The sequence below is a fragment of the Lingula anatina genome, chromosome 9 (genome assembly GCF_051362555.1).
Source record: "Lingula anatina isolate TDL-2025a chromosome 9, LinAna3.0, whole genome shotgun sequence".
In the NCBI taxonomy this organism is placed as follows: domain Eukaryota; kingdom Metazoa; phylum Brachiopoda; class Lingulata; order Lingulida; family Lingulidae; genus Lingula; species Lingula anatina.
In genome coordinates, this window is record NC_141775.1 from 8,843,425 (window position 1) to 8,858,352 (window position 14,928).

The following is a 14,928-nucleotide window of genomic DNA, read 5'->3' on the forward strand; positions in this document are numbered from 1 at the left end:
AGAGAAAATTTATTGATATAACTTTAAAATACTACTAAAATTAACCCAAGCTAAATATGCCATCATGCAGTGTACACAGCCTCAATTTCAGAAACAGGTAGCTCAGATGATTTCTGTTCCAATAATTTTGCACCTACTTGTAACTTCCAAACAACATTTGGCAAACTTTGGTCCCTTGTGGCAGTAACTGTTAGCTGGACAAGGGTCATCAAGACTGTCAATGCTGCAGTCGTAGTCTTTGCCAGTTCTTGGGTTGACCAACGGCGTCTCTCCATCACAGGCAATCGAAGGAGGGCCTGGAATTGTCATTAATATTGAGTCATTAAAAATAAATAATAATAATAAAAAATAAGAGTCATGTCAGTGATGTATGAATTTTGTGTTATATTCACAATTTTTTGACTAGCCCATCACTTTTTCTGTTTTATTATGAAATACCCTTAAATATAACTTCAAGATAAATAATTGTATGCATTCTAAAATTTTAAAATTTGCGATTAAGAAAGATCCATCATCTATTTATAACATCTGTTTGATATTCTAATGCAGAAAATTCAGCTGAACAACATTACATGGTACTTCTTTGATCTCTCTCTGGCGTTTACACATGGCGACTTCCAAGTGACATTTACTCATGTACCGCTTGCCGTCATTGCCACAAACTGGCGACCTGGTAACAAAAACACCATTTTTTTTTCAGTTGTAATACTAATTTACAGACTAAACATGCATTTACACTGCAGAAAGAAGCCATTAAAAGAAAGTATTCACCCCTTTGCTCTTTGTAACAATCTCTGTTTAAATACTAATACAGTATGTATGATAGCTAGAATAAATGTTTGTTAATTAATTCATGCTGCAGTCTTTTTGTCTCAAAACTGATCATAGTTTAAGTCAAATGTTCCACTTGTCAGAACAACGTCCGGGTGTATGTAACACCCACTCACGCTTCGAACTTGTTTTAACAAGTTAAAACATCGCATTCACATGGTGGTTTTGTGGTGTATCTATAAGTTTAGACAAGAACTTCAATAGGTACATTAACTGACATCATATATTACAGTTATCAAAAGAAAGTTGGTAACATTTACCCAATGGCTGGGCAATCTGTTTTACAGACACATCCATTTCCTTCTGCGTCAAAGTCACAAACTCCACCAAAGCGACATGTAGTTTCTTCACATACTGTTTCTCCTGAACCTGTGTGTGTTGAAAATGCCTTTAGTGGTATAATAACAGAATTCTGTTTTTAAATTACCCAGAATAATAGTTGCAGTTCCAAACTGCAGCCCGATATATTCATCAGATTTGTAGCCACAATGATTGCACTTTAGAAATTACTGCACTACAAGTATAAATTCGCAGAAAAGAGATAATCATTTGGTTAACCCCAAACCAAAGTCATTTGCATATATTTTAGTTTAGCAGCAGCCCAAGATGTTAATGCTGAAAGTTATATATTATATGTTTACATATAATTTATATCTGATTCATTTAAGCAAAATTCATCACAAGATGGCAGCACAAAGCCAAAAATGTCCCTTTTTCAGCACAAGACAAGCCACTATCAGTTACCATACCAGATTATTTTTTCTTTAAGTAGAATAAGGCCTCATACCACATCAAACTAATAATAAGTTTCTCTGATTAAAAGAGTATGAATATGAAAAACAACATTCTCCAATACCACGCAAAAATAATGACAATAAAGCAAAAATAAGGTAAATTTACCAAAAAGAAAGCTGGCAGTAAAGAAGTATACATGTACTTACGGTCTTGAAAACGCTTAGTTTATAAAAAATACCAAATATTCAGCAAAAAACTAGATTCTGCAATTGCATCCAAAAAAGGTTGTCTGTGTTATTTTCAGACTAAGAGATCCTGATTGAATTTGAGCTTTGCTTCCTTTATACAAGTTAGTTATGATAAACATTCATATGCAGTCATGCAGTATTAGAAGCACTATCTACAGGTTAGATGTCAAATCTAGTGAAACTACTAGTATGATACTAATACTAAAAGGAACCATAGTCATAGTTCTATACACAAAAAATGAAAGTAAAAATTTCATATTACTGTACAGTTATCACAATATTCAAAATAATCACATTTTTTGGCACTCTGAGATTATATGCTATTCAATCCAAAATTTTACTGATTCTAATATAAAGTAAATTTTTATTAGTTCATGATCAAGATTACGCTTACACAGTTAACATTTAACAAAGTCACCCTTTACTCCATTATACATTAAGGTATAGAGAGGTCTCATAAATCACAGAGACAAACACTGTAGCTTGAGATTTAGACCGTGTTAGTAAGACAACTTCATGAGCAAATTTCCACAAATACTCGCTCTAATCCCATTTCATAGGAGTGCACATGTGGAGATTTGAAAATGAAGAAGCTGGTTCACACAGAATTGAATTCAAGCTCAGCTAGGTCAGGGCGCTGAGACAAAGTGGCCCCGAGAAACTTAATTTTCTTCATCTACCTGACCCAGACAGCTCATCACAAACACCCTGATGGTCTATGCTTATCTCAGTGTTGGTAATACATGCTTCCCGATTCATCTCGCATTCGTTATCATAGGTCTCTCCATCTGAGCCACAAACGGGGTCGTAATGATTTGGGCAATCTTCACGACAAATGCAGCGGCCATTTTGACAGGTGGCATTGTACAGGCACCGTATATTTGAACAATCACCTATGAAAAGAACAAAATCAATAACATTTAAAACTGATTTATAACTTTAAATAAATATAAGTAGCAGAGTTGTGGTAAATCAGCTGGAATAAAAAATCAACAGCTGTTAATGATATATATTCTTCTCGCCAATCTTCAATTTTCTCTCTTCCAGGCAACTTATGTTTCTTTTAGGAAGTAGCCAGACTCTTGTTCCTGATAGGAGCCAGTTGCTTTACTTTCCTATCTTCACAAATACCTGCTCACATGGCAAATGAACAAATGAGGGGATTTATAAAGTAGCGAATGTGACATTCATTGGGGCTCCTAGTAAAAAGTAGTCTGGTTCTAATATATTTATATATATCATGGAGAATATAATCGATTGACTTTCGAAGAGTGTTCTACCCATGGGGACGGACCATGGGGAGCTGATACAGAAAGACATTATATATATATATATATATATATATATATATATATATATATATATATATATATATATATATACATACACAGTACTGTGCTATAGCTTACAATATGCCTAGAATGTCTTTTGGCCTCCTGGAGACTGGTATGCATCAATTGTCACCCCCCCCCCCCCCCCCCCCCCCCCCCAAGTGGTGAGTATAAAGGGGAAGAGGGATTGGTCTAGACTGACAATTTTCACAACTATGCATGTACTTTCAATATTTTAGTGTGATACATTTTTTATTATAGCATTAGGAATGACATTCTGAAAAATAATTCTGAGAACTTAAGTTCAAAAGTTAGGAGAAAACTGTTGGGATAGCAAAATGGCCAACATAAGTAAAATGGCAGACAAATGAAATTTACACTTACAGAAAACTGGCTTGACATTTTATGTAAGATAAACTAAATTATTGACAGACATCAATAATTGAAATTTATTAAAATGCTGATCTTTCAAAAACAGCTAGAAAAAAATGAAAAGTAGCACATTATCAAAGAATTAGCTATACATACCTCACACCAAAATTATTCCAATACATATATTCCAAGCAGCATTGAACAAATGAATTGACATTAAAACTTAAAATGTATTCAAAATAATTTAATGCACTTCTAGTAGATGAACACTGAGAGCAGCCAACATGAATGATTTTTAAAAGATTATTGATGGAAATATCATTTAAGTTTTTCCAATATTTGTCAGAGCAACATTGCAGCCACAGGCACATAAATATAGATAAAACCCATGACATTAAAAATCTTCCTGACAAAGATATACTTCAATTTTAAAGAATAGCCTGTATATCATATGTTTACACAGACACAAATGAAAGATTTCATCAAAAGTGATCTCGTCTCATCCAAAATGCAATACTTTGTGTTGTGCTTCACTCCTAACACAATGAAGGGGTGATGGTGGGGTGGGTGGTGGAGGTCATCCCTCCCACTCAATTATAGTGCCACACACGAAAAACAAGTGAACTACGACATATGTGGACTGTGCTCCAGTGCGACAGACTATGTGCAGTACCTAAAATATGCTTTTTCTTATACAAGGCACAGCATGTGCATTTGTGTGTGTGTGTGTGTGCGTGTGGGGGGGGGGGGGTGCGTGCATATGTATGTGTCACAGCGCAACATCTGTTCACATCAAATCAAACAGCCACACTGCAGGATTAGCTCAGATCTTTATCCCTTAATTCCCTTTAAACTCTGAAACTGACCAGTTTGGTATACTATTTTCACAAAAGTCCTTTAGACAGATAATTTTTTCTAAACTTTAGACCAAATATTTCACCAAATTTGATCTAAGACAAGACCATACTTACAAGGATAATTATATCTTTGGTCAAAAGCATTAGCCATATATTTCATTTAATAAAACAGCCAAAATATTTATTTGTACTCATTATTTGTAATTGTTTAGGGTCAAAGGACACTAAACACTTTTTAAGTCTGGAACAATTTCTAGCCTTAAGTTCTTTTTGTGGAACCAGCCTATGGTATATGGTAACATATAATTCTTTAGTTTTTTTCTCTGGTCTTAGCCAGTCCTGCAGTGTGAAAATGACCTTGGTGAACATGAACTACAGCCTTACAATTATATGAAACATACTGTATATGAAGGCAATATCAAAATGTTGGGCACATGTCCAGATGCTTTCATAACAATAATATCATAGCCACGAGGTGACTCAACAGTAACTATCAGGGGCAGATTGAGAGATATTTTCTGACAGTCTTCCAAATTATCTTTGTCAATCCATTCTTCATTTCTGACCGTCTTCCGACAGAAAAATTAGACACCCTTCAATGTAAACTTGAAAATCTGACCGTCTTCCGGAAGACCCAGAAGACGGCCTAAATCCGCCCCTGACTATTGCATAATTTGGTAGTCTGGATAAGCCCAGTGCTTTGTGAACATGATTTATTTTGTACATTCTATCATACTATTCTCTCATGTAGTTTTAAGCTGTGTTATAACTAAATAAAATGCTGTCATTTTATGTAATACAATATACTTTAGAGACATAATGCAGTAAAAGTATCTTTCCATTGTTTGACTGCCCCAAAAAATGATCATTTCTTTGGTAAAACAAAAATGGCTTGTCTCCACAAGCTGAAAAATAGATGAAACTTGTAGACATCAAAGCATTTAGATACTTTACATATTCAGGGGCAGATTTAGGCCGTCTTCTGGGTCTTCCAGAAGACGGTCAGATTTTCAAGTTTACATTGACAGATATCTATTTTGTTCTGTCGGAAGACGGTCAAAAGTGGAGAATGGATCAATAAAGATAATTCGGAAACCTGTCAGAAAATATCTCTGGATCCTCCCCTGATATTGTTTGTAAAACTGTAGTTCGTGGTAAGAACATTTGAAAACACAAAACACAACAACACTTTGAAACACTTTTCTACAATACAATCATCTAACAAACCTGAATCTGCTTTCAGTTTGGAACATCAGTGAAGTAATTGGAGAGAAAAAAGATAAAAAATGTCAATTCTTTGTTCTCAAATTGATGACTTTATAAGTAATCACTTTATATTTTCCATATTTTCTTTCTTAAAATAAAAAATGGTTATTAATATCTTTTTCCATGTGCAAACAGAAAATAATGTTCAAGATCAAATACTTCCGTTTGTTTATCCATATTAATATTTGTCTATATTGATATTAATTTATATTTTTGTCAACATGATCTGCCTAAATATGAAACAGGCTAAGAACATCTATTCTGTAGGGGATTCAGGCATTTACAATGGAATGCAAAAAAATCATGCAAATCCAATGGAAAATAAATGATAGCCCATTTTGAAACTAAGCAGAAAATCCAAAACAACATGTATGGTATGGCAATGATCAAATTAAAATGTCAAAATGCAGTCTCTTTAACTGTTGTAATTTCTAATATTTTTTGCATATTAAATACCATAGGACTCTTATTTGGGAATAAATCCCCCTATTCATATAGTATGAAATATTGTCGTTTTTTCCTGTGCAAAAATGTTCATTTCTGTATCCAAAATTCAGATTCATAACATACATTCACTTATGTAGAATGTTCAAAATGCAGAACAAGCTTGCTTTGGTATGTTTTAATTATTGCTGGAAATATATTAATATGCAGTTCTTTAAGTTCTTAAATTGAATGAAGGCATCATGCATATAGAAACAAATGATAGGGCAATTCTTCATTTTTTGTTCTTCATTAAAAATCATCATGCCATCAATGCTCTTTATGTAATCAATAAAATGTAAGCACATTCCTTAAAAAAAGAAAAAACTGAACATACATGTATTGCATGCAGTAAAAACAAGTTCTTTGAAGGTCAAATTTAAAGCGACATAAAAAGCCTTGTACTGATCACATGACATAATGACATCATAACTCCCTTTTTGTTAACACGAAAAAAGAGGCATCATGAGTCAAACCCGGATCACATGATATGGCCATGACATCACAAAGGAAACATTATAAAACTGTGACATAACACTCAGGAAACATTCATATTGTGTTGCATTCATATAAACGATATCACAATAAATTTTTATCTAGTAATTAACTAGAAAAGCACCCAAAGAGCGCAGACCAACACCAAGGATCCTGTACTGATATTGGAGAGTACATCCATCGCATGAGGCCAAGGTCATTGGCCCTATTTTGCAATGGTAACAAACCAACAGACAGACAGAGGTGAAATATAACCTCCTTGGCATAGGTAAAAATGGTCATATGACATTCATATTCATATCCAATATTCTGATCACATTTTGCATATCAAAAACAATGACATCACAATCCACTTCCTGACCACATGAAAGGACAATGATCTGCCTTCACTGAACACCATGTCACATCACATCACAATCACTGTCACAACTAACACAATTTCAAAGCTGTGCAACTATGCATCTGAATAAACAGAGAGTCAGGTTTGCCAAATATACAGTTCTATCTGTATTATTTGCATTTTTGGTCAACAGCCATCTTTCTGTTGGGACAAATTAAACATTTTATACATATATATACATGACGTAAAGCCCCTAATAATTTCAATAATGATATCTTTGGCAACCTGTGTCAGTAAACTTGTACTTCCAACTGTAAAATCAGAATAATCATCCACATGTAGAGTAGAGCCAAGAAATGTTAGACTTCACAATAAGTACACTGACAAAATGTAGTACTGTAAAGGAAAAAGGTATGAACAAAGAAAAGAAAGGGTGTGCAATTTATGCCCAGTTTACATGGTAAGTGTTGAACATCATGTAAGGTCCATTAAAGAGAAGTTATATATCATGAACACCCTTACGAAAAAGTCCTATAGGATCCTATAAGATCCTATAGGATCCTATAGGAAATTGGGCCAATTTCCTATAGGATCCTATAGGACTTTTTCGTAAGGGCAGTATTAAGCTTAGCAGTATTAAGTCTATCAATAAAGATACAAGTTCAAGGTCCAGAGTGAATAAAACTGCCAATAGCACGGTCTCAGTTTGCAAAATGTTTGAAGACAAAGGTTACTTCTATGGCCTACAGACCTGTTTGGCTGCATTGCAGTTGAAAATGCCTCACATTCGAATTATCAAAATGTTTAGCAGTTTCCACAATGCCTGCCTCCTTACAGTTTGAATAAACTTATGCATTATATCATAATTTGGACAAAGATTTCAAGAAATATAGATGGTTAAAACAATGACTGGAAGACATTTGTTTAGATTATTGACCATGTAAACAGAGTATAAGAAAATTACTTGATTTTCAAGCAGGTATATAATAAGAACATGCAGCTAACAATCTTGCATGTTTTACTCTTAACATTGAGACATCATTATGAGGAGAGAACAGCTAATATCTTGGTATAACAGAAGTCAAGAATTTTCAGTCAGAACATTTCAAGCCACTTAAAAATTGAGACAAATAGGTGCCAATTATTTTGCAGCTTCCAGAAACAGCTCATAAGCAATGGCATAACACATGACAAAATAAAATGCAGTGTTTATATAATATAGCGCTAAAATTGCACCGATCTTAGATAAATAATGTTCTAATGCTTTCTTAAAAAGGAGAAAATTTACTGCTCATGCTACCAGAAGGCTAGTATTTATGGAATAATTATTTTCTCTTTAAACTTGAAAAAAGATGTCTCATTCTGGGTTTAAATCCAAAATTTTGGCTATCCTTATGCTGTTTTTTTTTTTCGAAATCTTTTTGGCAAATGATCGTCTGAAGAATTATGAATAGTTTTGATATTCATTTGCTAGTTTGTTTGTTCTTAATCTTTATTTAAAAAGTATAATCAGACAAAAAAGACAGTGCCATAATTAATCAAAAGATATTTTTCACCAACAAAAAATTGAGCTTTTACTTCAATACTGATAAAAATTCACTTCACTTCTAGCCCCATAGACATCACAAAGATCTTGCTTGATAATCATGTGTCAACTAACATTTTTACCCACAAAAAAGGTAAACATTTTGGCACCTAATGTCACTTCACTTTTCTCACTTAGACTTCATCACACACAGCAAGCAACTCGTAATACTTTGCGGGGGTTGGACTAAGTGATAAAAACATTCAAGAATAACTAAAGGCATCTATGGTAGGTACTATAATCAAAAGATGATATTACTTTTCTCCAATAACCGCCAAACATTGTAAATTGTTCTTGGGATAAAGTCAGTCAGTTGTGGATTCTTTAAATCCCCTGGCTGTATCGATGGACGAGAGGTGACGGTAGAGGTCAGATTAGATGCAGAAGGTGAGACATCGGCGGCTGCATGGACAAAGAGAGAAAGCGACAAGAAAGAAATAAAAGTTTCACAACACCTCTTAGTTTTCTCATCATTGCCATTCATTCCAGTAAATAAAATGAGCAAGATTTGGTTGTGAAAAGATGAAGAATCATAAAAGCTAATTCCTTTCATTCCATTCAGTAAAACTAGCAAGATATGGTAGTGAAAAGACATAGGATCAGATCATTGTAAGATGCAAGGTGTGGAAGTGTGTTAGATGTGACATTTGAGTGTGCTTGGTTGAGACAGAGTGGGATGCATATGAAAGTACATAGGTGAAAGTATTTCAGTACTACTTCAGTGAACCTTGGTGAAAACTGCATTCAGTGTTGAAAACAATATATGCAGCTTTCCACATCCAAACAATGTGATAATTATATGAAATTGGTTAATAACAATGGTCTGACATTGGAAATCCCGTAAAAATTAATTTCCAGAAAGTTGACGACAAAGCAACCATACAAACTTCAACCAGAAATTGTCCAGTTTACAAATATAAGAAAAACAGAAAATACAGGGAGTGTGTGCTGCCTCCATGTGATTCACAGCAAATACATTCCTTCTCTTCTCTTGTTTATGTCATAAGGACCATTCAGATCGAGAAGGGCTGAGTGCTAGCAAGGCCGCAAACTAAATATGGCGGACCTACATGAAAGGAAGACCGCTTAATCCTGTAATGGTCTCTCTGCCTCTCACACGCCTCCCCACATGTCGATTCTCCACCGGTTGAATTGAGCCGAGATTTAATTACTTCCTTTCATGTAGGTCCCCCATATTTAGTTCGTGGCCTAGCTAGCACTCGGCTCTTCTTGATCTGGATGGTCCCATATATGCCCATTGCTAGGAACCATCCACAGCTTACTTACAATTAGATCAAGTTAGCTGTCTATGATAAAGCAATACACTAAATCAAGTGGCTAAGATGGGTTGACTTAAGATGGACCTACTTAAATTGACTCTAAATACACCTTTTGAAATCAAATAACAAGCAATTTCATTGTCCATTGACAAAATGGACAATTTCCAGTTCATGTTTATATGGTTTGGAGGAGCACCAGGGTTCTAAATATAATAATTATTTATTATGCTGAGTAAGGCTTTTCTCATGCTGTATGTGTAAACTATGGGGCATGTCAGAGGAATTATAATCTGAACAAAGATAAGAGCTGAAAACATGACAACTTTTTCAGTACCAGTTGGTTACAGCACATAACAATAAACATATTTCTTTTCAATCATAAATAAACTTGATACTGCCCACAAAATCCTAAATTATAATAACTGAGATGATAAAATTCAGAAAGTAAAATATGAAATACATGTAAGCAATGGTAACTTAAATGACAGAATAAAATAAAATGGAGAAGAAACATATTATTAAAATGTCATTAAGCCCTTCTGACATGAATTACGGAAAATATATTGAAATTTCAAGTATTTTACTCACATTTCATTCATTCATTTTATTCAATTTTGAAAAATAAATAAAAGACAATTGAAATGTGAATCATGCATGCCAGTAGATAAAGTAAGCAAATCAAATGAGCAAGATTAAAAAATATAAGAGGAAAAAACACATGTATTCTGAAGGTTTGGGGATCAATTGTAAGAGGTTGAATCAAAAAGGATATAAATTATTATAATTTTTTTTTTTGGCAACTTATGAGATATAAAATGACGGTGTATCATCTTCCCAGCATCCACAAACACAACAAAATAATCCTTACATAATAAAATACTCCAGTTTACAAATTTTATGTTTACTTTGATGTAATGTAACTCAAAGCATTACAACTGAATTACCCAGTAAGTCTTTCTGGGTGTGGATGTCATAATCATATATAATCATACATACATACATTTCATGCAACACAATAGAATTATAAATATCCAGTTGAATAATTTGAGAGAGAGAGAGAGAGAGAGAGAGAGAGAGAGAGAGAGAGAAATTTCAAGCAACCACTAAGTACAACATCAATTATATATGAACAATAATGCGTACAACATCCCTTTCCCAGGGTTCCAAACATTTTACCGAGACAAAGCTCCCGATCTTTCTCTGATATGACCCTGATGGGAGTGAATAATTTAAAATCAAGATTTAGACCTATTTCTTGCTTTAAACATCTTCAATATACAGCTCTTGTAGGCCCTAAGACATAAACAATTGTTGTTTGGTATGGTCAAAAGCTGAGAAAGTCTGACCAAACAAAAATTTGCTGATTCTTTTCTGATTTGAAAAACTTTTTGGAAGTCCCTGACTGAGAAAAGGGGAAGTAATTTTTGAGGTTTTACCCCAGTTCTCAGGTAGGCTAGAAAGCCTGCGTCCTACTTTAAAAAAAAAGCATGCTCTTAACAGCGGTCAATTGCAGCATGCTACATGCTTTAAATCAAAATGTGCATTGTGTCATGAGTGAAACCCCCAAACTGCTCTTTTATTTGATGTTTAGGTCAAAGTAAACCCAACGCATGCAACCCAATTTTAAATGAAAATTTGCACAAATAGCTAGACCACAAAAAATTCTAGATAAAATTTCACAAACAAAAAGTTGTGCCTATAGTTTGTGATTCATTGTCTTCTCATTTGTCTGTCCAATTTAATATTTTTATTTGTTAAAAAAATATCTACTCTTGACAAGGAGATTCCTACTGAAACAGTAAAAAATTAATTTTTCCTTGATTCTAGTGTGCTGGTCAATCCCCTAAACTAACTATCATAAACCATTTCTAAATTATTCTGTGAATGAAAATGAAATAAAATCACATTAATAAAGTGAACATAACACATACACATATACACACACACACATACACCCATGCACACATGCAAGTTTGCCAACACTGTCCATTCCTGTGTATTCTAAATATTCTTTTGGTTCTTTTGGTTCTTTTTCAGAGGCGGATTTAGGCCGACTTCTGGGTCTTCTGGAAGACGGTCAGATTTTCAAGTTTACAATGACGGGTATCTAATTTTTTCTGTCGGAAGACTGTCAAAAGTGGAAAGTGGATCAATAAAGATAATTCTGAAGCCTGTCACAAAATATCTCTCTATCCGCCCCTGTTATTCATATATATATAAGTGTGTATTTACAATGAAACTATCAGAATAGTTAGATCAAACTAACTCTGCAGGGACTGTTTCTGAATGCAATCAAATTGACAGATTAACATGCTGCCTCTTGTCTGAACATATGTATAATGATCACCTTTTCTGTATTCTACTACATTGCCAGGTAAAGGTGTAATACTTTTAATCTGATTGTATTCAGCAAGAGTCCCCACGGAGTAAGTTTGAAGTGCCTAGTACAATAGCTTTATTGTGAATGCACCATAATTCTTCTGTTGTCAGGCCAAAAGACAAACACATTTCTATGAACAATTTTGCTGGCATACCTGAATATGACATACATCAATACAAAGCATATTAAGTTACCTATCATTCCTTCACTAGTTTCTGGGAGCGCAAGATGAATAATTTGGTAATAATTGTTTTTAGACTAATATGAGACTTCTGTTTAACTGAACTGTATTAAAAACAACTACGTTAAAAGGTGGTGTTAGGATGGATTGGCTTGAAACTGTTCAAACTGATTTGAATTTATGAAAAAAAAAACATTTTAAAAAATCAGCACATTAAAAGTGTTTTTCTGAAAAGACAGCACTGTGACAGTCTTCCATTGATTCCCGTGAACATCACAACATGATGCATTATTTCTAATCTACCAAAATAAATACAATATCTAACAAAACATACAATACCAAACTTCGTTCTACAACTATTCAACGCAACAAACAGCAACACATATATCATATGGACAAATACTATATCTACTACTACTATTGGGTTGGTCAAATTGATTCCATCCAAGCAAATTAAACAAAATGATGATGCATTTATTCTTATATGTCATGTACAATAATTATCAATATGCACCTCCAATAAACAAAATGTCATTGTATTGTCATGATATATAACTTTCATGTGAGTTACACATTCACAAGCAAATTTTGCCACTAATTCCACACCATAACAACCAATGGACATGAATGGGAACCTACAGGCAGAGATTGACTGCCAACTTTCAATTTCAACACTTTTTTATGTAAAAAAAAGAAACTACCAATAAGAATGTGAAATATGCCATGTACACATGGTCATCAGTCCCCATTACACACATGCTTCTGTAAAATGCTTAAAAAATTTGTTAAAATACACAACAATGAGCAATTGGAAATGGTGCAAAAATTATGGTGAGAACTTACCACATGCGCCCTGCCTACGGACATGTATTGGTGTCCTCTTTCGACAAGATTCCAACTGAAGTTCACACTCATTGTTGTAAGTTATGCCGTCTGTGCCACATACTTTGTTGGTAGTCTGTAAAAAAATTAAAGAAAGTAAGCTTGAATGGAAGTTAAATTGGTACAGCTGATATACAGTACAAGTATATAGTACACGCCTTCGCTGCAGGGGCCTAGCAATTAAACCTCGGAGCTGAGATTTGATCTGTTTAATAGCACGTGTGGAGGTGGGGAGACTATTGGAAATCAGTGGCATTGCTTTTGAAGTGGGGTTGGCCATATTTAGTTAGCAGATCAGTTAGTTCTCGGAACACCTATTCTGAGTGGCCCCTAACAGAGCATCTTCATCAGGGAATGTGGCTATCCAGTTGAATAGCCTCCATTCAGGAAATATACATGCCATTTAATAAAAAGTAGAGGTCCAATTTGACTAGAGACACGCCATGTAATAAGAAGCAGCGGCCCAATTTGACTAGAAATATGCCTTGTACTGACCTGCTGACAGTCCTCCTGACACAAACATTTGGCATTGCCCCTGCTGTCGGCCACACAGATAGAATTAAACTCACACTCCGGGTTAGGACCACAACCAGCTGTAAGAAAAAAGACATTATAAAATAATATCTTATCAAAATATATATCATATAATCAAACATAATATTATGTATCATAATGTAAAAAATACATATCATATTATCACATATATTTTATATAAAATAAATTGAATAAAATAATGCTGTTCCAGTAGCATCATCAAGGCTATAGTTTTATTTTTCGATTCAGGCATTTAACAAATCCAAAGCAAAGATAAGGATGCAACATACTGTATTTCCTTCGTTTATCTTTATAAAATGCTCCAGTTACCTTTGCAAATTTTAAGTAAACAACATAAAATATTTGAAATATTTTGCCAATTCATAAAACATAGCTATGCTTAAAGATTTTAGATAATATGGCATATCATTTCCTATGTGGCTAGGTGTTTGCTAACTTGTGCCACATAATAGCCTAACAACTTTCTTAAACTTTAGAGAAACTCTAAAGAAAAGAAAAGAGAACAAAAAAGTTATTTCCGTGCACCTTGCCTGAAACCACCTTTTAAATAAATAATCACTGACTGTGTCTTTGTCAGAAATCCCACTGCTGAATATAATATTTTCCATCAGGTTCCATCATCTCCATAGAGGTGGATATTTGTGGAATTCAGTTCTGACTACTTAAAAATGTGAAATCATGAAAGATCACATCTTTCATTTGATCAATGATGAAATTTGGAGAAAATACCTATTAGAGGAAAAAAAAATACCTGTCACAGTCACAGTTTGAAAAGCTCTTACTAAAGTTGCTACTGTACACAATTTATTTACTCCTAGAAATTTGTTCAAAAAGTTGATTATTGCCCTGTACTAACCAATAATGTTAAGACACAGCAAATCCAATGTCACAGATTAACCTACACTATTTTGATAAGACACACTTTGCTATTAAAATACCAGGTTACCACATGTGATGGGTGGCAAGAAGATGTGACATGGAAAAACATGTCAGGACAAAAGATGTGACATTCTATAAAAATGTGACACTGTTATAAATGTGACATAGTGACAAAAATATGACATGGTGACAAACATGATGTAGTGACAAATACATAACATGGTGACA

At 34.0% G+C, this 14,928-nt stretch overlaps 1 protein-coding gene across 10 annotated transcripts in view; it reads right to left on the reverse strand.

Moving 5' to 3' along the window:
* The window catches only part of LOC106173525 (agrin), a 142,924-nt gene that overhangs the window by 21,910 nt on the left and 106,086 nt on the right, over window positions 1-14,928 (reverse strand). For all 10 annotated transcript variants that reach the window (XM_086996378.1, XM_086996376.1, XM_086996369.1 and 7 more), the window contains 6 exons: window positions 13,762-13,859; window positions 13,228-13,342; window positions 2,495-2,707; window positions 1,092-1,200; window positions 573-670; window positions 138-296 (listed from right to left, as the gene is read on the reverse strand). In XM_086996378.1, coding sequence (XP_086852504.1) covers window positions 138-296; window positions 573-670; window positions 1,092-1,200; window positions 2,495-2,707; window positions 13,228-13,342; window positions 13,762-13,859 — 792 coding nt within the window. The remainder of the gene's footprint in view (window positions 1-137; window positions 297-572; window positions 671-1,091; window positions 1,201-2,494; window positions 2,708-13,227; window positions 13,343-13,761; window positions 13,860-14,928) is intronic.